Raw genomic sequence first — 25,224 nt, forward strand, 5'->3', positions numbered from 1 at the left:
GCCCAAAGGTTTCGAGCTTACAAAATCCTCTACCTCCTCCTCACTTCTCCCCCACTTGAATTTTATTGTGTTTTTCTCTCATTTAGCCATTAAGTGTTCATCCACTGGTTTCAGGTTAGTATTGAGTACCTGGGACACTTGCTTTTTCATTCCTGTGATCGTTTCCTTAGGCTGAATGTTCTCCAAATCCATCTAGGTAAAGTTTCCATCTTTCCTATGGCTGAATAGCATTCCATGGTCTACATATGCCTTAGGTTATTTATTCATTCATGAGTTGAGGGGCACTTAGGATGTTTTGACATCTTAGCAATTGTGAATTGAGCTTTGATAAATATTCTAGTGCAGAAGTCCTTATGGTCAAATTATTTCTTTTCTTCTGGATAGGTGTCTAGTAATGGGATTGTGTGATAAAAGGGAAGGTCCACTTTTAACTCTATGAGGATTCTCCATACTTCTTTTCCAAAAGGCTGTATGAGTTTTTAGTCCCACCAACATTGTATAAGTGTTCCCTTGCCTCCACACCTCCACCAATATCTGCAGCTTTGGGACTTTGTGATGTGGGCTGTTGACACTGGGGTTAGGTTATACCTCAAGGTGGCTTTGATTTGCATGTCTCTGCTGATTAGGAATGATGAGCATTTTAATGTGTTTGTTGGCCATTCATGTGTCTTCTTAAAAGAAGGTTTTGTTGTACCCCATGATTGCATTAATGTACACAGCTATGATTTAATTTAAAAAAAAAAATAGTTTTGGGCGGCGCCTGTGGCTCAGTCGGTAAGGTGCCAGCCCCATATACCAAGGGTGGCGGGTTCAAACCTGGCCCCAGCCAAACTGCAACCAAAAAATAGCTGGGTGTTGTGGCAGGCGCCTGTAGTCCCAGCTACTTGGGAGGCTGAGGCAAGAGAATCGCTTAAGCCCAGGAATTGGAGGTTGCTGTGAGCTGTGTGAGGCCACGGCACTCTACCGAGGGCCATAAAGTGAGACTGTGTCTCTACAAAAAAAAAGAAAAAAAAATAGTTTTGTTCATGTCATTTGTCTAGTCATAATTCACATTGTTTTCTCTTTTCTTGTTACTTAGTTTAAACTCTTTGTAGATTTTCATGTACTATTACTAAAATACAAGCAGCTTCCTTTAAATGTCTTTTTTTTTTTTTTGTAGACAGAGTTTCACTTTATTGCCCTCGGTAGAGTGCCATGGCCTCACACAGCTCATAGCAGCCTCCAACTCCTGGGCTCAAGTGATTCTCCTGCCTCAGCCTCCCGAGCAGCTGGGACTACAGGCGCCCGCCACAACACCCGGCTATTTTTTGGTTGCAGTTTGGCCAGGGCCGGGTTTGAACCCGCCACCCTCGGTATATGGGGCCGGCACCTTACCGACTGAGCCACAGGCGCCACCCTCCTTTAAATGTCTTATTTTCCCTAGAAAGCTCACCTGTGCTTTTTTCAGCAGCTTTTAGCATCTGTTGTATTTCTCTGTTCATAATGTCTTTTGAACTCACCCATAATCCTTTGAGCTCCTGTGTATTTCCCACTGATCCAGTGTATCATCTCACCTCGTGTTCTTAGCATTGTCATTGTGACATACGTAGTATATGGATGTTCTTTTTTTTCTTTCTTTCTTTTTTTTGAAGTCAGAGTCTCACTTTGTTGCCCTCAGTAGAGTGCTGTGGCATCACAGCTCACAGCAACCTCAAACTCTTGGGCTCAAGCAATTTTCTCGCCTCAGCCTCCCAAGTAGCTGGGACTATAGGCACCCACCACAATGCCTGGCTCCTTTTTTAGAAATGGGTCTTGCTCTTGTTCAGGTTGGTCTCAAACCTGTGAGCTCAGGCAATCCACCTGCCTCAGCCTCCCAAGTGCTGATATTACAGGCATGAGTCACCAGGCCTGGCGGGGATATTCCTTTCAATGTTCAAGTAGATAGTGCAGATCCTAGTTTTATGTTCAGACTACAGAAATGCCAGATCCATAGTTTAAAGTTCTACTCTTTTTATTTTCTTTTAAGGGAAGAGCTGTGTACTGGGAAAGGATACAAGATACAAGCTGAGTAAAGATCAATTGGATTACACATTCATTCCTATCTGCCATTTCAAGATGAAGAGAAAAATTGATGATGGAATGAGGTTGCAAACTCTGTCAACCATATTACCTCATTTCTCTACTTGAAAATACTCCTTCTAAACTCAAACCCCACATACATAATAAGTATAAAAATGGTTTTGGGAATTCTGCAATAGTCACACAAGGACTGAACACACACATTAGGGAAGAACCTTACAGGTATAATGAGCATGATAAAGCCTTTAGTGGGTCTTCAAGCCCTCCTGACCGTGGGCAGATTCATACTGGAAAGAAACCTGTGAAATGTGAAGAGTGTGGCCTTCAGGTACAATTCAGTCCTTGTGCAATATTGGAGCATCCATACTGGAGAGAAACCTTACAAATGTGATGACTGTGGCAAACTCTTCAGGCTAAATCATCACCTTATTCTACATGAGAAAATTTGTACTGGGGAGAAATCTTTCCATTATGCTAATTGTGGCAAACTCTTCCAGGAAAATCAACACCTAATGGAACATCAAAAAATTCATACTAGAGAGAAATCTTTCTTTTCTTTTTTTGAGACAGAGCCTCAAGCTGTCGCCCTGGGTAGAGTACTGTGGCATCACAGCTCACAGCAACCTCCAACTCCTGGGCTCAAGCGATTCTCCTGCCTCTGCCTCCCAAGTAGCTGAGACTACAAGGCACACACCACAACGCCCGGCTATTTTTTGTTGCAGCCATCATTGTTTGGCGGGCCCAGGCTGTATTCAAACCTGCCAGCTCAGGTGTATATGGCTAGCGTCTTAGCCGCTTGAGCCACAGGCACCAAGCCAAATGTGACAACCGTGGAAAACTCTTCAGGCTAAAAGAGCACCTATTTCAACATAAAATTCACACTGGGGAGAAACCTTACAAATGCAATGAGTGTGGCAAGATCTTCACTTGTAAACAGTACCTTATAAAACATCAGTGTATTCATATAGGACAGAAGCCTTACAAATGCAATAACTGAGAAAAAATTTAGGTTATACTCACAAATTCATATACATTAGGTTATCCATAAGGCAGGCAAACTCTACAAATATAATGATTGTGGCAAGGTTTTTTTCTTTGTAGAGACAGAGTCTCACTTTATCACTGTCAGTAGAGTGCTATGGCGTCACAGCTCATAGCAACCTCCAACTCCTGGGCTTAGGCAATTGTCTTGGCCTAATGCCCTACAATGCCTGGCTATTTTTTGTTGCAGGTTGGCCAGGGCTGGGTTTGAACCTGCCACCCTTGGTATATGAGGCCAGCGCCCTACCCACTAAGCCACTGGCGCTGCCCTGATTGTGGCAAGGTTTTTAGACAAGCAACCTTAAGAGTTCATCTCAAAATTCATACTGGAGAGAAACTGGGCAAGTATAATGAATGTGGCAAGGCCTTGACCCAGAAGATATCTCTTATAGTTCACCAGATAATACATTCTGGAAAGAAACCTTACAAATGTAATGAGTGTGACAAGGTCTTTAGTAACATTTCATTCTTTGCACAGCATCAAAGAATTCATTTGTGAGAGACTCTGCAGACTCATTGAGAGTGGCAAGTCTTCATCCTGAGATTTATGATTAATCAGTATCACGGGGTACGTAGTAAAGAGAAATCAAATAAATGCAATGTATGTGGTGGGAGCTTTATCCAGGACTGACCACTTACTCCTCACTACATATCTAAAGGTAAATCTTCCATGAAACCACCATGTTACATGGTGGAGAGTAACACATTGACCAGACTCAGCGTCTGTAGTACAGTGATTACAGCACCAGCCACATGCACCAAGGCTGGTGGGTTCAACTCCAGCCCGGACCAGCTAAACAACAATAACTGCAACAACAACAACAACAAAAATAGCTGGGTGTTGTGGCTGGCGCTTGTAGTCCCAGCTACTTGGGAGACTGAGGCAAGAGAATCGTTTAAGCCCAAGAGTTTGAGGTTGCTGTGAGCTGTGATGCTATAGCTCTCTACTGAGGACAACATAGTGAGACTCTGTCTCAAAAAAAAAAAAAAAAATTGACCCTCATGACATGGTGCATACCAAACATATAAGGACACATGGACATGGTCATACAATGTTTCATTATTAGAGATTTTCCTGAGGTTTTTTTTTTTTTTTTTTTTGAGACAGAGTCTCATTATGTCACCCTCCGTAGAGTGCTTTGGCGTCACAACTCCTGCAGTTTGGCCGGGGCCAGGTTCAAACTCGCCACCCTCGGTATATGGGGCTGGCAGCCTACTCACTGAGCCACAGGCACCACCTTATTTGAGGTTCTTTTAATAGGCTATTTTACCTTCTGTGACTTTGAACCTAAATTTAGAAATCTCTTCATATGCCTTCCTTGCCAACAAACATTTCACTGTGGTGTCTGGGAAAAAAACAATTGGAATGACAGCTCTCCATTGATTACTAGTAATTGTTTCTATCTCATTTCCTGAAAAATGAAGGATACTGCCCTTGTGGATGTTTATGGAGACTATAATGCAGGGGAAGGTGCAGTGTGTGATCATGGCCCACTGTCCCCCATAATTCAAAGGCTCCAACTATCCTTATTGTCTCTACCTCCCAGATAGCTGAGACTATAGATATACCATATTTGGTCCAGCTGATTTTTCTTAATTTGTTTTTTAGAGAAAATGTCTCACTATATCCCCCAGGAGAGTTTCAAATTTTCAATTCTAACAATTCTCCCAACCTAGTCTCCCAGCATGCTGGTATTACAGATGTGAGTCATCATGCCTTTTTCCTTTGAGATTAATGTTTTCTCATTTACACAGGATGATAGTGAGCAGTGAATATTTTATAACTGTTGTATCAGTCTTCATGCCTGGACCATTCAGTACATGCTTCTCCTTGAAGAACATATGGTGGGTTACAGGAACCAAATGTTCTACCAAATCAGAGAAAAAGAACAGGCCACAAGCTTTGGACACTGAAACTTATAGGAAGACAGTAGTAGGTTCTTTTTTTTTTTTTTTTTTTTTGTGGTTTTTGGCCGGGGCTGGGCTTGAACCCACCACCTCTGGCATATGGGGCCGGCGCCCTACTCCTTGAGCCACAGGCACCACCCAACAGTAGTAGGTTCTTAAGGACTAATAAAGATTTTTTTTTTTTTATTGTATTAGAGACAGAGTCTCACTTGTCGTCCTTGGTAGAGTGCTGTGACATCATAGCTCACAGCAACCTCCAGCTCTTGGGCTTAAGCGATTCTCCTGCCTCAGCCTCCCAAGTAGCTGGGACTACAGGTGCCTGCCACAATGTCCAGCTATTTTGTTTTTGTTGTTGTTGTTGCAGTTTGGCTGGGGCCAGGTTCAAACCTGCCATCCTTGGTATATGGGGCTGGCGCCCTACTCCCTCAGCCACAGGGGCTGTTTGGTTTTTTTTTGTTTGTTTTTTGTTTTTTTTTTGAGAACTCTCACTATGTCACTCTCAGTAGAGTTCTGTGATGTCACAGCTCACAGCAACCTCAAACTCTTGGGCTCAAGCAATTCTCTTGCCTCAGGCTTACAAGTAGCTGGGACTACAGGCACCAGCCACAATGCCCGGCTATTTTTTTGTTGCAGTTGTCATTGTTTAGCAGGCCGAGGCCATGTTCAAATCACCTGCCTTGGTGTATGTGGCCAGTGCTCTAACCGCTGAGCTATGGGTGCCGAGCCAATGATTAATATTGTAGATTCGCATGCAAGGATATTAGGGGTCACTTTCATTGAATGGCAGTAGGTGTTTATCAAACGTGGATAAAAAGAGGTCTTTTTTTTTTTTTTGAGACAGAGTCTCAAGCTGTCGCCTTGTGTAGATTGCCATGGCGTCACAGCACATAGCAACCTTAAACTCTTGGGCTTAAGAGATTCTCTTGCCTCAGCCTCTCAAGTAGCTAGGACTACAGGTGCCGCCACAAGGCCTGGCTATTTTTTGTTACAGTTTCCATTGTTGTTTAGCTGACCCGGGCTGGGTTCAAACCCACAAGCCTTGGTGTACGTGGCTGGCACCATAACGACTGTGCTATGGGCGCAGAGCCATGAATCACAATATTTCTATAACATTGTTTTATTCTTCCTGAGGAGGATATTTCATAATAGACAATGAAATGAAACATTAGGCCCTTGTGGTCAAAGCATCTAGGACAATTTCATTGGTAAAATCAAAGAAAATATTCTTTGGGGTACATATAGTTAGTTAGTGATGATTACTAACAGGTTATCCTCCTTAGTACTTAAGTTATTCTCTCTACACTCTGCCCTAAGATACTTAATGTGAGTCCGGTGAAAATTGGAGAGCAGTTTAACTTCAGAGTCTTACATCCTCAGATATGCATCACTGTAGATGAACATGCTGTATATAATTATATTTGCAAATGCTTCTTTCCTGTGCCAAAAATGGACCTGCATTTTCCTTAAGCAAAAATACACATAGTAATGTGGAAGTATTATATAAATATACATATGATATTATGAAATAAAGGAATGTGTGGGTAATTAGGATAAAAGTATCACCACGTTGTTTTTGTTCTTACAGTATTCAGTGATATAAATTTTAAATATTATCCCTTATGCATTATCTTTTAAGAATCAGCACTGAAAATAGGACTTTGTTTTGCTGGATAAACTAGCAACTACCTGTATTCACTCTTATAACACTGTCTCCCAGTTGCACTGTTCACCACTCCCCTGGATCTTGCTTATTCACATGCCCCTAACCTTTGCTGGGGATATTGATGGCGATGCTGTACATGGAAGAGGTGTGAGAATTTGCATTGCACAGTGAAGCTTTCTGTGGAAAGCAGAATAGTCCCCTCCCCCCAGCTGTGCATACTTGGTCTGAGAGGAACTGTCTTATGGAGTGTTATGATTTTTTTTTTTTGAGACAGAGTCTCATTATGTTGCCCTGGGTAGAGTGCTGTGGTGTCACAGCTCACAGCAACGTCCATCCCCTGGGCTTAAGCAATTCTCTTGCCTCAGCCTCCCAAGCAGCTGGTACTACAGGCACCTGCCACAATGCCCAGCCATTTTTTGGTTTTAGTTGTCATTGTTGTTTGGCAGACCTGGGTTGGATTCGAACCCACTAGCTCTGGTACACGTGGCTGGTGCCCTAGCCGTTTTGTTGCAATTGTCATTGTTGTTTAACTGGCCCAGGCCAGATTCGAACCAGCCAGCCTTGGTGTATGTGGCTGGTGCCATACCACTGTGCTACAGGCACTGAGCCAGGGGTGTTATGATTTTTAAATGTGGGGTAGATATGGAGAACCTTCATAGGTTTAAACCTACAACTGCTGACATAGGACAGAGCCCTCAGGCATTGCTGTTAGCCAATCAGATGAGAATGGGAAGAGGGAAGGCAGAGGTACAACGGTATTAGTATAAAATATCACACTATGCACTTTGATTTTTTACGATAACAGTGAGTATTTTCTCTTGAAATTCCCCGACTTGGTCGGGAAAACCTCCAATTTGTCTCATGTTAATAGTATGCTACATTCTTTTCCTGGCTGAAGACATCAATTACATCCCATAGTATGACTGTTGAAAATGATTATGAGGCTGGTCTTTAGTGGCTCACACCTAATCCTAGCTGTCTGGAAGGTGCCGGTGGGAAGATCACTGGAGCTCAGGAGTTGGACAGCAGCCTGAACAAACCTGAGATCTTTTCTTTTTCTTTTCTTTTTTTTTTTTTTTTGTGCAGGTTTTGGCTAGGGCCAAGTTTGAACCCACCACCTCCAGTATATGGGGCTGGCGCCCTACTCCTTTGAGCCACAGGCACCACCCGTGAAATCTTTTCTCTAGTAAAAGTAGAAAAATTAGCCAGGTGTTATGGCAGGTGCATGTAGTACCATCTACCAGAGTCTGAAACAGGAGGATCACTTGAATCCAGGAGCTCGAGGTTGCTGTGAGCACAGGTGATGCCGTAGCACTGAAGCTTGGGCAACAGAATAAGATTATGGCTCTAAAAAGCAAACAAAAAAAATTGTCAAATTCCATTTAGTTAAATTTCCTAAAATCTTTTTTACACTAGAATCTAAAGTGTGTGGAAGTATTTATTATATATTAAATATGATTTAAGAAATTTTATAAGTAGCATTTTTACAAAATTGTGGAAATGTAATTATCAGATTATGTTATGAAGTAATGTATACATAGTTCATTTTCAAGTCATTTTCAATAGAATTTTCTGGTTTATGATTTTTGCTTTATTTTGCCTTTCATATAGTGTAAGCCAGCATGTATATTAATCTTTTTTTTTTTTTTTTGCCTATGTTACTCTAGCGAACAATTGAAGGAGTGTGGAAATGAAGGTGCTATTAGGAGACAGATTTTGTGACAGGAGAATGCACATAGGCCAATGATAGGTGAAAACTAATTTCTCTTTATTTTTATTTTTTGAAACAGTCAAAAGCTGTTGCCCTGGGTAGAGTGCTATGGTGTCATATCTCATAGCAACCTCCAACTCTTGGGCTCAAGCAATCCTCTTGCCTCCGTTTTTCTATTTTTAGTAGAGACAGGGTCTTGCTTTTGCTCAGGCTGGTCTCAAACCCCTGAACTCAAGCAATCTACCACCTGGGCCTCCCAGAATGCTAGGATTATAGCTGTGAGCCACTGCACCCAGCCAAAACTTACTTCTCTGTTAAAGTCTTTAGCTTAAGTAAAGCTTTGGGAGAGTACAAGATGGTGAAGTGAAATTTCTTAATGTTGGCCTTGTCTTGGATCAGATGCTTGGAAGTCACAAGTGTAGCAGTTAATCAGCATCTGCAGAAGAAAATGAAAAGGTAATAAGAGAGAAAATCCCCAAGACTTCAAGTTGACTTTGTGACAAGGAAATAATCTCTATTGCTGAATCCCTAGAGGCCATTGTGCCACCTTCCTCTGGCTGGTTTTTCTATTCGGAGTGACAGTCTTTCAGAAAAGCAACAAGTTTTTGTGACCTTCCAGGGAAAACAGACACCCAATAGATTTGATTTCATCCAAATTACTTAATAAAAAAAGACATTACATAAATGCATTTTCTTTTAACAATATCAAGTTGGGTGGGGTGGTACACACTTATAATCCCAGGTCCCTGGGAAGCTGAGAAGAAAAAACAAAGAAAAGACCTAAAATATATAATTTACCCAGGTACAGTGGCTTATGCCTATAATCCTACCACTCTGGAAGACTGAGGCAAGTGAATCCTTGGAGCTCAGGAGTTCAAGAACAGCCTGAGCAAGAGTAAGACCCTGTCTTCACTAAAAATAGAAAAACTAGCAGGGGGTTGTGGTGGGCACCTATCGTTGTAGTTACTTGGGAGAGTGAGGCAAGAGGATTTCATGAGCCTAACAGTTTGAGGTAGCTGTGACCTATGACATGACAGACACTCTTTACAGGGTGACAGAGTAAGAATCTCTCTTAAAACAAAATCTCTCTCTCTCTCTATATATATATATATACACACACACACACAAACACACATACATATATAAAACAATTTTTAAATAGAAGTGTATTTTCTAACCTTCATATTGAACTTACATTCACATAAATTTACAGTATATTCAGAACTTAAAGATGTGAGCCTACTGAGGCCAACAAAGTTTATTTTAAAGGTACATAATCTCAAGAGTGTAGTGTAAAGAACACGTACATAATTTCCATCTATATTCAAGAGTTATTGCTTTATTCAAAGCAACACTTGGAGACCACAGTACACATGCCTGAGCCCTCCACTTCCCCGGTGTTGTCCCTCTGAATGTCTCTGAAACTGAGCTCAGGCTTGAATGTATGCGAATGGGGAATTGAAGGGGAAAGGATTTCTTTCTTTCTTTTTTTTTTTTTTTTGTAGAGACAGAGTCTCACTTTATGGCCCTCGGTAGAGTGCCATGGCCTCACACAGCTCACAGCAACCTCCAACTCCTGGGCTTAAGCGATTCTCTTGCCTCAGCCTCCCGAGTAGCTGGGACTACAGGCGCCCGCCACAACGCCCAGCTATTGGGGGAAAGGATTTCTAGTATGTTCTGTTGGGCATCAGCTTGAAACTGCACATTCAAACCTGGGAGGGTTTTGCAATTCACATTGTACTTTGCCTCTCCTTCACAGATGTTCCTGGGGTGTTTAATGTAAGTATAGAAATTAATTTTAATTGCAGGAACGTTTCCTGGATTCAGCCACCAACGGACGTCGACGATCCCAGCCAGATTCTAGTTCCCTGACCCCTGAGTTGTTCCTGCCTCAGGGTAGATTTTGTGCCTTAAAACCATGAAACTGGGCACCCGGGGAGCAAGCGCAAAGACGTGCAGGCCCCGCCCCTAGTCCTGCCACTCACCGTGGGAACCCCGCCCAGGCCCGGCCTCTCCTGCGCGCGCAGGATCCTGCAGACCCGGAAGACGCCGGTGTGGGAAGAAGCCAACCAGGTTCCTGGTGAGGTTCCCTTTTTCCGCTTAGGCGTTCGCTTAGCAGTCCCCAGCGCTTCTATACCCTGATCGGGGCTGTAGAGACCTTAAGTCCCCGCACCGCTCCTTCCGTCACAAGTAAATTCACGTCCCAGTGAGAGTCCGGGGTCTCTTCCCTGTGAGCTGAGTCGCCCTGAGGCGGTCATGTCCCCGGTCTTCCTTCTACAAGGCCGGGGAGACACCACCTTTTGCACCGTGTCCCTCCCTAAAGCCCCTGAGTGAACGCTGCACTCTACCCGCGCCCCCTAAAAGTCCTTACTTGCGAGGAGGCTTCACGACCTTCCGGGCCCTTAGGCCTGTTCGGCCCGGAGGGCAGCGCCGCAGGCCCGGTCCCGGAGGAACGGCGTCCTCTCCCTGATCCTGAGATTCAGCAGACCCCACCTCTGTCCTAATCTGTCCCCTCAGCCCCACCCCGCCACTATCCTTGTTGGCCAGGTCAGCTCCCCAGGACAGTCCTGTCACCACTCCCTCTGTGTAGGGGGTTAGGAGAAGAGAGCGGGGCTTGTCATGTGACTCCAAATGTCTTTTCATCCCTAAATCTTGTGCGCTCTTGAGGTGAGCGTTTTATTCTTATTTTTTACTTATAAAAGGGTGGAGTGTGGTACACGGAGAGCAGGAGAAAGGAGGCAGGGAAACTTAAAAAGAGGGAGGAAGAGTGAGGGAGACCCATGAACACTGCACAGTAGAGGATGTGGGAGGGATTTGCAAGGAGACCGGAGCGTGAAAGCCAAAGGCAGGACACAGGATGGGGAGAAATGTCCCTGAAGCCATTTCCACAAAATTACATCTCCTGACAGATGAAGCACAGCAACATAGTGAGAAGCCACCAAAGGGGAAGACACCTCAGACAGAAAGTCCTGGGATGGCAGACAGCAGCCTGGTTCTGGGATGCCAGGAGGGGACACCAGGTGACAAGTAGAGCAGAGAAGGAACCAAAGCTGGATGTGAGAGAGAGGCGAGAGGGGGTGTAACAAGGAAGAGGAAATTTAATACCGAGAACAGAGATGGGGAAGAAAGAGGGAGAGATAATGTGAGATTGGCACACTTCAAAGATTGCAGAAAAAGCTGGAAAGGAGAGGTATATTTCTGTGGTGAGCAGGCCGTGAGAGGGCAGGGGCCCCCACAGTCTGGGGGAACATTCAGAGAGTGACCCTCCCCAACTACTTCTTTCCCAGAACAATCATATTCCTTTCTTCATGTTCCCTCTGCTAGAAGTCTCATAGCTCTGCCTATGTCTAGTTAGTCCTTAGGAACTATGCAGAAATCCTTGTGATTTTTCCCTTTTTGCTTCTTAACATATGTTAACCAAGTTAAGTAGAAACCTTTAACAGGATGATTTAATTATTTATGTTTTCCAGTCATTGTAAGACCAAAAATGTCTTTTGTCTATGTTACTTCCAACCCTGCCGAGATTACTAAAAAAGCTAATTTTGTGTTTTGGTGCTGGTGGTAGCCATCAGCTGAGTCAGACCTCCCAACCCCATCTTTCGTGTCTCCTGTCTTCTCTTCTGTTTTATTTCCTCAACCCCCACCGCTTCCACTCTGGTTTGTTCTCCTTCTCCCCACAGGCTCACGAACCGAAACATTTCCAGAGTGGAGCAGAACAGTTAGAAGAAGTAACAGAGGGAAAGAACAGGAGAGAGGGCCACAAAGTGATGATCAAGAGCCCAGGGGGAGACACAGAGAAGAAGACAAAAAGAAGAGCAGGGGAGAGGTGAGGACAAGAGGTTTGTAGAGAATGAGATAGGGAAACAAGGAAATGAAGACACAGGGGCCCTGAGTCCAGATGAGTCTTGAGGTGATTGTGTGTGATGATTAAGTTGTGACACAGTGTTTTCCCAATTTTAATCAATTAGTTTAGCATTTGCTGCATATACAGAGATAAAGCTGAGAATTGCCCAATTCCTGTCCATAATGCTGGTGCGTGAAATAATTCCTGGCCTCACAGGCTAGCCTCCACTTGTAGCCTAGATTCAGCCAGAGGGCAGTGAGTTGGCCCAATCAATAGTGGGTCACTCTATTCCTTTTTCCTGAGTTGGGGTAGAAAGTGGGGTGGTGTCTGAGATAGAAGGAAAACCACAGTGTTTTTTTTTTTTTTTACTTTCACAATCAGGAAGTGAGTGAGTGTTCACAACACAGAATACATAGCCTCTGGTCACTGACGTGTGGGGGTCACTCCTCAGCGTGTAGTTGTCCATCAGACACCCATAGGGTCATCTCTAAGGTAACTCAGCTATCACACTGTCTGCCTGGACATGGGATCAGATCCCCAGTTGTAGGGCTCAGCTCCACAAAGCAGCCCCACATCAAATGCCAGTCCCAGGTCCCAAAAAGGGACCAGAACTTATGACTGAACAGCTGTAAATTGTGTGTTTCATGACTCTTTGCTCACATTTTCTTAATCTGATAAAGCTGTTCACAAACTTAGGAAAACATTTTTTGTGGGTTAACTAATTTGTTACAGAAATACTCCAGAGCACATACATGAACAGACAGAAGCAAGAGCCATTCTCACAGATTAATGAAAACTAGGAGTCTTGGAAATCATGATTTTTATCTGCATGTGAAGGGAGGGACAGTCTTGGGGACTCAGTCTTTGGCTTGTAGGATCTGACCCTACTCACATGTCGGTACTATCAATAATGAGTTAGATTATGGAGCACCCAGCTGGGTCCCCTAGAGAAACCACACACACATTAGTGACCAGAGGTAAAATATTCTGTGTTCAGTTTTTTATTTCAAACATTAAAGGGAAGACATTTTCTAACAACCCACCCTCCCTGTCAGAGGGCTTGGGACCTTACCCAGTAGTGACAGCGAATGACAGTGTCATTTGCTGACAATGCAATTGTGCACCATTGCAAGTCCACTCAGAGTCTCAGGATGACCTGGCGTCCTCCCTGCATGGTTTCATCAATTTTTACTTTTTATTTTATTTTATTTTATTTTGTGAGACAGAATCTCTGTCATTCTGTATAGAATGCCCTGACATCATCATAACTCACAGAAACCTCAAACTCTTGGGCTCAAGACATCCTCTTGTATCAGCCTCCCCAATAGCTGAGACTAGAGACAACCCACCATGAAACCTAGCTAGTTTTTCTATTTTTGGTAGACACTGGGTCATACTCTTGCTCAGGCTGGTCTGAACTCCTGAGCTCAAGGGGTCCTCCTGGCTTATCCTCCCAAAGTGCTGGGATTACAGGTATGAGGCATCATGCCTGGCTCAGGATTTCCTCCTTGAATCTCTTGTCTTTGTCCACACCTTTCTTTTCCTTATCATCTCATCTCATGGTGTAAACCCCGGTGACATATCTTTGTTTCCCCAGTAGTCCTCTCCCCTGAACTCTGGAATTCTGTTTTCACTTGTGTCCTCACCTCTCTGGGGGCCAACTAGCAGGCATTGCTACCTTCATGTGTCCTAAGGGGACTTTCTCAGCTCTGAAAAACAGGGCTGGGTGCATGTAGTTCAGTAGTTAGGGCACTGGCCACATGCACCGGGGATGGTGGTCCTCACATCTCAGAGCAGGATGACCCTGTGTTCTCTCCAGATCGTGGAACTTCTCCCAGGACCTCACTGGCTTCATCTATTTGTGTCCTGCTCACTGACTCTGTTTCTGCCACACAGGCCTCTTCTCCCCAGGTTGCTCCTGCCTCAGATCTTTAATTGTGGACCTCTGTCTTTCTAGAACTCTCCAAGCCGCTCAGCTGCAGGTAACAAGTACCCTTCCTTATCCCTTTGTTGTGATGTCACCTTCTTATCTCACTGAGGACTTCTTTTCCCTATTTAATGTTACAGCTACCTCTTCGCCCCCACCCGGCCCCTTGTAGTCCATATTGGTTCAGCTGTTTATTTGTCGGTCCCTCTCCTTTCACTCTCAGGACACTGGTGACAAGGCTGCAAGGGGAGAGCAGATCTAGAAGGTAGGTGGGATCCTTTCCATGGCCCTCTGAGTGTTTCTCAGGCTTTTTGCCATGTTAGAGTGCAGAGGCTTTTTCCACATATGTTTCTTCTGTTCCCTTTCCATTGACACAGTCATGTGGGGACCCACTCTCAGTAATGGTTCCAGTGACAGGTGTGTCCTGTCTGTGTCCACCACTGAGCACCAAGGCTCTGTGTCCTCTGCTGAGGGCTGAGCGCCGTCTGTAATCACAGAGGGGTGAGGGCCTGTGTTCTACTTTTGTTTGAGGCTGTGCCCTCGAGGGGAGCTCAGTGCAGCCCAGCTCCCCGCTGCCACATTGTGTGGGGACTTCACCAGGAGGGGGATGGGGTCTGAGGAATGGGGTCAGATAATCTCTAGTAGGATTGGATTGTCCTTGCATCCCCCTGTTGTTATGGACAGGAAAGAACCATCTTCTTACATGGGAAGTTTTTCCTTTCCAAGGGAAACTGGCATACATAGGGGTGTGTTGCTTCTCTGCATTAAACACCACATTTTGTTACGTTCAGGATTGACTATTAATGATTCGTTTGGGGTGAAGAAGGAGTGCAGATCAGAGGAAGGAATAAAGAAGAGAAATCGGCAATGGCTTTTACTCAGGTACAGTGATATTCTCAGTGGATTTGTTTGTTTGTTTGTTTTGAGACAGAGTTACACTTTTGTCACCCTCAGTAGAGTGCCGAGTGCTGTGGCATCACAGTTCATAGAAACCTCAAACTCCTGGGTTTAAGAGATTCTCTTGCCTCAGCCTCCAAGTAGCTGACTACAGGCGCCCACCACAACACCCAGCTATTTTTTTCTTTGTTTGTTTATTCAGCAGGCTCGGGCCAGATTCAAACCCACCAGCCCCAGTGCATATGGCTGGTGCCCTAATCACTGAGCTACGGGTGCCCAGCCCTCAATGGATTGTTGTGTGTCTTTCCTTTCTCAAATGCTGACATTGGAGTTGCTGATCTTCTCTAACTCTGAGCCATTCTCAGTGACATGTTTGCTCCCACTCATCCATGTCTTTAGTCAGTTGTGGTCATCTCCACTTTAATGCCATTCTGAGTGAGGTATTTGCTACCACTCGCCCAGGCCTTCTTCAGTTCTTGTCATCCCTACTTTAATTCTATCTCACTGTGACACAGTGACATGACCTTGTGAAGAGGCTCATTGGGCACAGACCCAGGAAGGGCTTTATGTGCAGCCCTAGGTTAGGGAGGGGTTGGTATCAGTGCTGTAGGGCAGCAGGGACTGTTCAGGGTCCACATCTGAGTGCACTTCCAGGTCTCTATAGAGGAGAATTAGACCAGCTGCACATGAAAGTCATGGGATAACGTGGTACATTCTGGAAAGGATGTTCACTTAGTGGAGATCTTTTCTGTGCTCAAGTCATCCTCCTGTCCCAGCCTGCCATGTAGCTGAGAGAGGAGGTGCATATCCCCGTACCTGGCTGCTTGTTTTTTCTGTGTATAAAGAGGGGGTCTTGTGATGTTACCCAGGGTGGAGTTGAACTTCTTTCATCAAAAAAATCCTCCCACTGTCTGGGCGCCTATAGCTCAAACCGCTAAGGTGCCAGCCACATACACCTATGCTGGCAGGTTCAAATCCAGCCTGGGCCAGCTAAGCAACAATGACAAGGGCAACAAAAAAATAGCCGAGCGTTGTGACAGGCACCTGTAGTCCCAGCTACTTGGGAGGCTGAGGCAACAGAATCGCTTAAGCCCAAGAGTTGGAGGTTGCTGTGAGCTGTGATGCCATAGCACTCTACCCAAGGCGGCAGCTTGAGGCTCTGTCTCAAAAAAAAAAAAAAAAAAAATCCTCCCACCTTGACCTTCCAACATGCTTGGGTTGCCAGTGTAAAGAACAAGCCTGGGCACACAAAATTCTCTAGTCAAGGTGGCGCCTGTGGCTCAAAGGGGTAGGGCACCGGTCTCATATGCCAGAGGTGGCAGGTTCAAGCCCAGCTCTGGCCAAAGACCACAAAAAAAAAGAAAAAATTCTTTAGTCAATATTTCAGTGTGATATTTTATAGTGCAAGTTTCAGATTATGTATTTATATATTATTATATATTATATTATTATAATATATTAATATTTATATTATTAATAATATATTTATATATTATTTCAGATAATATATATCCCAATATGTTGCTGTTATTTAGCAAGTCATCCGTTTTGTCCTTGAAAATTATGTCTCTGTTCCTTCAACTTATGTAGTACACAAGGTTTACCCACAGATCCAGTGGAGTTCTTAGAGTGTATCCCCATGTATAAGGGGGTTGTATCTTATTCTGTATCCAATGTATTTAGCATTGAAAACTAAGGCACGGTATCTTGCAATTATGAGGGCTGAGCTCTGCCTGGCTTTTCATCAGGTCTTTGTCTGTGCCTTGTAGGGGAGCTCAGTCTAGCCCAGCTTCCCTGCTAAAATGTGGGAGGGGGCTTCACTGGGAGGAGAGCAAGTGTGAAGAAATGCTCAGAAACTCTTTACTTGGCCTTCCTGTAGGAGTTACTGTCCTTGTAACTCAGTCCCCCGGCTCAGTGGGCAGCAGAGGGCTGTCTGCACAGACACACATCCTGTTATTTCAGTGGATATGTGTAAGTGTATATGTGTATACATGCGTGAGTGTGTACGTGGGAGGTGTGTACATTTGGGCTTGGGTTAGTAAAAGCACATGATCAGTTTACATAAATGTTATGTTTTTTAACCTATGCAATTTTATCTTTAATAATTCCATGGCTTGGGCAGTGCCTGTGGCTCAAAGGAGTAGGGCGCCAGCCCCATATGTCGGAAGTGGCGGGTTCAAACCCAGCCCTGGCCAAAAAAAAAAAAAAACTGCAAAAAATAATAGTAATCGTAATTCCGTGGCTTTAAAACTGTTCTACACCAAGGGTGTTCATCCTTTTTTTCTTCCAAACATTGAAAGAGGAAGAGTTGTTTTTCCCATACAGTAAATATACAAACACTTCTGAAAGCTGGCTTGGAAGAAAAAGGTCCTTGCCACCCTTTCACAATATCCGATGTCACAACACATATCAAACTCAAAAGTATATTCATGTGGATCTTTCAGAACACTCATTTCGATCAAATAGTGATTACAATGCTTTTCTCATTTTCTGTAAAGAGAGGATTTCTCCCCATGTCTCATTGGTGAAACATGTTTTTGATTTTAGGGACACTTGACATTCAGGGATGTGGCCATAGAATTCTCTCAGGAGGAGTGGCAGTGCCTGGACCCTGCTCAGAGGGCTTTGTACAGGACTGTGATGTTGGAGAACTACAGGAACCTGGTCTCCCTGGGTGAGGATAACGTGGCTCTCACTGTCGGGCTCTGCCTTGTGTGTCTTTGCATTTTCTCTTCTGTGCCTGTGGGAGCCTCCATGTGGCTTGACTAAGACTGAAGCCTTATTGACCCAGAGTGAAAAACTCCACAAGCTTTCTGGACTTTTGATATTACCTTTCTTCAGCTGTTGTGCCCATTTCTTTTTTTTTAGAGACAGAATCTCACTTTGTCACCCTCAGTAGAGTGCTGTGGTGTCACAGCTCACAGCAACCTCCAGCTCTTGGGCTTAGGTGATTCTCTTGCCTCAGCCTCCCAAGTAGCTGGGACTACAGGCGCCTGCCACAATGCCTGGGTATTTTTTGTTGTACTTTGGCTGGGGCCAGGTTTGAACCCACCACCCTCAATATATGGGGCCAGCGCCCTACTCACAGAGCCACAGGGCTGCCCTGTTGTGCCCCTTTCATGACACATCATTTTGTGGGACTCGTCATTTTCCACTTACATAAACAAGAAACCCTTATGGCACGGCAGCGCTTGTAGCTCAGTGGCCACATATACTGAGGCTGACGGGTTCAAACCCAGCCCAAGCTAGCTAAAACAACAGTGATAACTACAACAAAAAAAAATAGCCGGACATTGTGGCAGGCACCTGTAATACTAGCTACTTCGGAGGCTGAGGCAAGACAATCACTTAAGCCCAAGAGTTTGAGGTTGCTGTGAGTTGTGATGCCATGGCACTCTACCCAGGGTTACAGCTTGAGACCCTGTTTCAAAAAAAGAAAAAAGAGGGCGGCACCTGTGGCTCAAAGGAGGTGGCAGGTTCAAACCCGGTCCTAGCCAAAAACTACAAAAAAAAAAAAAAAAAAAGAGAGTGAGAAAAGAAAAGAAACCCTATGGCAGACTTTTATTTTTATTTTTTAATTTCTATTCATTTTTATTTTTCATTTTTTTATTGTTTGGGATTAATTGAGGGTACAAAGAATTAGGTTACACTGATTGTGTTAGTTAGGTAAAGTTCCTCTTGTAATTGTGTCCTGTCCCTAAGAGGTGTGCCATACACTATGATTCCCCACTCCCCTCCCTCTTCCCCACTCCCCAATCCCTCCTTCCCCTACCCTCTACCTTGTACTGCCTTCATATTATAATTGAGTACTTTGGATTCTTGCTTCTTTTTTTTTCTTTTAGAGACAGTCTTAATATGTCGCCCTTGGTAGAGCTGTGGCATCACAGCTCACAGCAACCTCCAACTCTTGGGCTCAAGCAGTTCTCTTGCCTCAGCCTCCCAGGTAGCTGGGACTACAAGGCACCTGCCACAATGCCTGGCTATTTTTTGGTTGTACTTGTCATTGTTTGGCAGGCCCAGGAGGAGTTCGAACCCACCATCCCCAGTGTAAGTGGCTGGTGCCCTAGCTGCTAGGCTACAGGCACTGAGCCAGGATTCGTGCTTCTTGATTCTTGTACAAAGCAAAGTACTATTTTTTCTAGTTCTTCAAAATATGTTGATCCTTTAATTGGGATTGCATTGAATCTGTGGATTGTTTTGGGTAGAATAGACATTTTGACAATGTTGATTCTTCCCAGCCAAGAGCATGGTATGTTCCTCTGTTTGTTAGTGTCTTCTGCAGTTTCTTTTTTTAGGGTTTCATGAATCTCGTTGAAAAGATCTTTTACCTCTTCTGTTAAGTATATTTCTAAGTCTTTCATTTTCTTTGAATCTACCGTGAAGGGAATTGTGTCCTTGATTTGCTTCTCGACTTGGCTGTGGCTGTTATTGGCATATACATAGGCTACTGATTAGTGATTTGTGGACATTGTTTTTTTTTTTTTTTTTTTGAGACAGAGTCTCACTTTGTCACCCTTGGTAGAGTGCTGTGGCGTCACAACTGACAGCAACCTGAAACTCTTGGGCTCAAACAATTCTCTTGCCTCAGCCTCCTGAGTAGCTGGGACTACAGGCGCCTGCCACAACACCCTGCTAATTTTTAGAGATGAGATCTCACTCTGGTTCAGGCTGGTCTCGAACCCATGAGCTCCTGCAGTTCACCAGCCTCAGCCTCCTAAGTGCTAGGATTACAGGAGAGAGCGACCACACCCTGCTGGACATTGATTTTATACCCTAAGACATTACTGTATTTCCTGTTGACTTCTAGGAGTTTTGTGGTTGAGTCTGTGGGGTTTTGTAAGTACAAGATCATATTATCAACAAAGAGGGAGAGTTTGACCTCCTCTGCCCTCATTTGGATGCCCTTTATATCCTTCTCTTGCCTGACTGCACTGGCTATAACTTACAGAACTATTTTGAGTAATAGTGACAATAGGGGACATCCCTGTCTGGTTCCAGTTCAAAGTGGAAAAGCTTTCAATTTTACTCCATTCAGTATGATGTTAGCTGTAGATTTGTCATAGATGGCTTTAATCAGCTTAAGAAATGTGCCACCTATGTCTATTTTCATAAGTGTTCTTGTTAGAAAAGGATACTAAATTTTGTCAAATATCTTTTCTGCATCTATTGAGAGTATCATATGGTCTTTGTTTTTGTTTCTATTGATATATTACATTTATGGATTTACCTATGTTAAATCAACCTTGCATCCCTTGGATGAAGCCTACTTAATCATTATGTATAATTTTTTTAGTGAGTACCTGCAATCTATTAGCTAAGATTGTGTTAAGTATTTTTGCATTGATATTCATTTGTGAAGTTGATCTGAAGTTCTCCTTTTTAGTTGGGTCCTTTCCTGGTTTTGGAATCAAGGTGAGGTTTGCTTCATAGAACATGTTGGGGAAGGTTCCTTCCTTCTCAATGTTTTGGAATAGGTTCTGTAGTATAGGTACAAGCTCATCTTTGAAGGTGTGATTATGGCAGACTTAAAAGTCTAGTCTCCTGTTTTCTCCTCTGATCCTTTAGATTCACTAGTTCTTGGCAGAGAGCTCTGTGTTTGCATAGCACAGTTACACATACAATCAGAAGGTGTTTCTCTGTGGATGGATTTGTGAAATGTTTTTCTTTGTCCTTTTGTAATGCCCTCTGTCTTAACTAACCATAGGGCTTGGATTTTGGGAAAGCCACAGCACTTCTTGATTCCTTTTTTTTATAAGCAGGACTCTTGCTTCCTGACCTGCCTGTTCTCTCCATGTTGGAGGAAGGGAAAGAACCCTGGGTTTGGGAGACTGAAGTGAAAACACCAAGAAATTCAGACTGGGAGGAATGGATCAAAGGTGTGTGCTCAGGTAAGAGCTCAGGTGGGCACAGTGGAAGCCACACTGTTACACAGTGTGTGGGAAAGTGTGCAAGTTGGGGGTTATGTGGATGAATAAAAGGTTAAATCATGTGAGCTCTAAGCAAAAATCTTTGTTTCTTTTTACCACTCTGTTCATTAGACAAGGAATAGTTTATTTCTTGCCCTCCAGGGGTGCTATAGCTCGTACAGAGACCAAAGCAAATTCTTTTTTTGAGACACAGTCTCACTATGTCGCCCTTGGTAGAGTGCTATGGCAGCACAGCTCACAGTAACCTGAAACTTTTGAGCTAAAGTGATTCTCTTGCCTCAGCCTCCCACTTAAGTAGCTGGGCTTCAGGTGCCCGCCACAACACCTGGCTATTTTTTGTTGTAGTTGTCATTATTGTTTACCTGGCCCAGGCCGGGTTCGAACCCACCAGCCTGGGTATATGTGGCTGGCACTGTAACCTCTGTGCTACGGGCACTGAGCTGCAAATTCTTTATTTTATTGAACAAGACCTCTTTGGACCGCTATCTGGGTGACACAGGGAGGGCCATTTCCAAAGGGTCTCTTTCCCTTGTACTGTGTCCTTCTGTATATCATTATATCTGGTGCTTGGTTCTCTGTTCATAGAGGTCAGAGCTGAGGCTGCCAAAGACTTGATGCCTTGACCTCTTCAGGTTCCACCCAATTTTCTGTACTTGGAAAACGTAATCAGGATGTGGGAAACCAATAGCACATAGCTGTTTGCAGCCCTCTCTGCCTGTTCACGTCAGTATCAGATAAAAGAAAGCCGAAGTGTTTTTGCTGTTCTCCCCTGCTACTCAACACAAAATGTCTCTCTTCTGGTCAACAGATTTTGTTGGGTTTCTCCCCACCAATAACCAAATTTTGGTGGCTATCAAAGGGTTTCCTGTACTTCATTTCTGACCCTGTCTACCTGGAGTTAGTCAGATCCCACAGGCTGAGGCTGCATCCCCAACCCTGCTCCCCACCTGATACTGCACTCACAAGTAGCGGGTTGTCACCTCTCCTAACCAGCCAGCTGTTAGTTGGAGGTGCTTTGAGGCCCTGGTCAGGTGTGATTATTTGCTACATTGGCTCAAAGGTCTCAGTGACACACTGTGCCTGTGGTTTATTATAAAGGACATTTGAGAGGATACAGATGAACAGTCAGTTGAAGAGGCTTACAGGGCAAGCCTTGTTTGCTGGGTGCCCCACTCTCCAGGCACATCTGTGAGTTCAGCATTTGGAAGTTCTAACTCCACGGTGCTGGGGTTTTAGGAAGGTTTCCTCTTGGGATGATTGATGTTAACTCAGGATCTAATTCTGTCCCCTTTCTGGAGGATTTCGGTTAGGGATGAAAGTTTCGTGTTTCTTTTTTTTTTTTTTTTTGTAGTTTTTGGCCGGGGCTGGGTTTGAACCCGCCACCTCCGGCATATGGGACCGGCGCTCTACTCCTTGAGCCACAGGCACCACCCGAAAGTTTCGTGTTTCTAATCATAGCTTCTTTCTGGTAACCAGTCCTTCTGCAGGACATCATAGCGGTGTCCTCATTAGAATATATGACATTCCTGTCACTGCAAAAATCCAGGGTATTAGGAGTCTCTGGGAATAGACCAATATCGTGTTTTTCTTTTTTCACAAGGTCACTGAGGCATTCTTGACTTCTGCTTTTTTTTTTTTGAGACAGAATCTCACATTATTGCCCTGGGTAGCGTGCCCTGGTATCATACCTCACTGCAACCTCAAACTTTTGAGCTCAAGACATCCTTTTGTCTCTGCTTCCTGAGTAGCTAGGACTATAAGTGTGTACAGCAATGACTGGGTAGTTTTTCTGGTTTTAGTAGATACGGATCTCACTCTTGCTTAGGCTGCTCTTGAACCATGGAGCTCAAGCAACTCACCTGCCTCAGCCTCTCACAGTGCTAGGATTATAGGCAGGAGCCACTGTGGCCTGTCCTTCAGTTCAGCTTTGTCCAGGAGTTACTGGTATGTGTAAGAGGGTACCGTGTTGACTGTTCTGAGATTATTTCTCAGCAAGAGGAAAACTCAGGGGACAGAAGGGTTCTGTATTGGATCCCCAGTTCCACATGGGGAGCATAGCTCACTGGAAAGACTCCATCTCAAAAAAAAAAAAAAACCAAAAAAAAAAAGGCTCGGCACCTATAGCTCAAGCGGGTAAGGCACCGGCCACATACACTAAAGCTGGTGGGTTCAAATCCAGCCCGGGCCTGCCAAACAACAATGACAGCTACAACCAAAAAATAGCCCCTGGGAGGCTGAGGCAAGAGAATCGCTTAAGCCCAGGAGTTGGAGGTTGCTGTGAGCTGTGATGTCACAGCACTGTACCGAGGGCGACAGCTTGGGGCTCTGTCTCAAAAACAAAATAGGGTTGGTGCCCATAGTATAGTTACGGCACCGGCCACATACACAGAGGGTGGTGAGTTTGAACCCGGCCCAGGCCAGCCGAACAACAATGACAACTGCAACAAAAAATAGCCGGTGTTGTGGCGGGTGCATGTTGTCCCAGCTACTTGGAGGACTGAGGCAAGAGAATTGCTTAAGCCCACGAGTTTGAGGTTGCTGTGAGCTGTGACACGACAGCACTCTTCCAAGGGCAACATAGTGAGACTCTGTCTAAAAAGAAAAAATATATATATATGTTAGAAAGAGGCCTGACTACTGCCATTTTGCCATTTATTATCTGTAGAACATGTAACATCTTCTAGATTCTTCCTTCTTTTTACTCTTACTGACTTATGACTTTCTGACTTTTGGGTCTTGTTTATTTGTGATAAGAACATGCTTTTATTCCCATTTCATATTTTTTATTTTCATGTATATTTTATATAGATTTTTTTGTACTTAACTATTTCAGATATATACAACATAATAAATTTATAACATTCTATTTTAAATGTTAACAGCTTAATATCAGTTATGCTCATAAAACACTCGTTTTCAACTCTGTTCTCATTCGATTATTGTTATGAGAAGTTACTTTTATGTATCTTATTTTGCCATATATGTATATATGCATATCTAAAATATAGTATTTAATAATTCTCTTTCAAATGCTAGGAAAGGGTTGGATGTCATGTTAGAAGTGAAAAGCACAATACTGCATATCTGTATATTTGATCATTTATTAAATTGTAATGGCAAAGTTTATATTTTCTTAAGAGTCACTGTGGGCGGTGCGTGTGGCTCAGTTGGTAAGGCACCGGCCCCATATACCGAGGGTGGCGGATTCAAACCCAGCCCCGGCCAAACTGCAACCAAAAGTAGCTGGGCATTGTGGCGGGCGCCTGTAGTCCCAGCTACTCGGGAGGCTGAGGCAAGAGAATCGCTTAAGCCCTGGAGTTGGAGGTTGCTGTGAGCAGTGTGAGGCCACGGCACTCTACCGAGGGCCATAAAGTGAGACTCTTATCTCTACAAAAAAAAAAAAAAAAGAGTCACTGTGTAGGCCCCTTTTCTTTGCCACTGAAGGACTCACTTTTGCATTTCTGTCCCACTTGATCTGTGGTACTGATGAATGTTCTCAGCTCTTTCAGTAGGAAAGTTTAAATTTCTCTTAGATTTCTAGAGGAAGGTTTCACTAAATATTGTATTCTTGCTTGATAAACGTTTATTCTTTAAGCATTTTGAATGTATCATCCCACTGCCTTCTAGCAGTAAACTTCTTGCTGAAAAATGCACATAGTCTTATATACTTTACTTTGTATATGACAAATTTCTGTTTTCTTGTTACTTTCTTTTTATTTTTTTTGGCCGGGGCTGGGTTTGAACCCACCACCTCCGGTATATGGGGCCAGCGCCCTACTCCTTGCGCCACAGGAGCTGCCCAGTTTTCTTGTTACTTCATAATTGATTTGTCTCTCACTGCTGGTGATGTCTTTGTAATATCTCTTTGTGAGTGTCCTTGTGTGCTTTATGTTAAAACAGTGAAGATTCTTGAATTTATATATCCAGTTCTTTATTCAAATTGTGTGGACATTATTTCTCCAGATGTGATTTCCAGTCCTGTGTCATTTATGAAACTCCCATAGTTCATATTTTGTTCCGTAGAACAGTATCCCCCAAATCTGTAGGGTTTTCTTTACTTTTCTTGATTACTTCTTTTTCTTCTTTGGAAGTGATAATTTTGAATAATCTGTCTTGAACATGCTCATTCCTCTGTGTAACTTAGTCTCCACTAGTGAATCTTACTGCATTTGTTCTATTGTAGTTCTAGGATTTCTTTTGTTCAGCAGTTTCTCTTCTATTTGATATGCTCCTCTTTCAAGTATTGAC

The 25,224-nt window shown here is 43.8% G+C and overlaps 1 protein-coding gene across 2 annotated transcripts in view; it reads left to right on the top strand.

Annotated features, from left to right (window-relative positions):
- The window catches only part of LOC128595862 (zinc finger protein 480-like), a 68,649-nt gene that overhangs the window by 39,183 nt on the left and 4,242 nt on the right, over positions 1 to 25,224 (top strand). The window contains exons 7-14 of one of the 2 annotated variants that reach the window (XM_053604943.1): positions 8,338 to 8,420; positions 10,190 to 10,461; positions 12,062 to 12,220; positions 14,122 to 14,207; positions 14,376 to 14,417; positions 14,944 to 15,034; positions 17,597 to 17,723; positions 20,809 to 20,937. In XM_053604943.1, the coding sequence (XP_053460918.1) occupies positions 15,020 to 15,034; positions 17,597 to 17,723; positions 20,809 to 20,937 (271 nt within the window). In that variant the 5' untranslated portion in view covers positions 8,338 to 8,420; positions 10,190 to 10,461; positions 12,062 to 12,220; ... (1 more) ...; positions 14,376 to 14,417; positions 14,944 to 15,019. Of the gene's footprint in view, positions 1 to 8,337; positions 8,421 to 10,189; positions 10,462 to 12,061; positions 12,221 to 14,121; positions 14,208 to 14,375; positions 14,418 to 14,943; positions 15,035 to 17,596; positions 17,724 to 20,808; positions 20,938 to 25,224 lie in introns of those variants that run through there. The other variant, XM_053604944.1, reaches the window with a different exon arrangement.

The sequence above is a fragment of the Nycticebus coucang genome, chromosome 10 (genome assembly GCF_027406575.1).
Source record: "Nycticebus coucang isolate mNycCou1 chromosome 10, mNycCou1.pri, whole genome shotgun sequence".
Taxonomy (NCBI): Eukaryota; Metazoa; Chordata; class Mammalia; order Primates; family Lorisidae; genus Nycticebus; species Nycticebus coucang.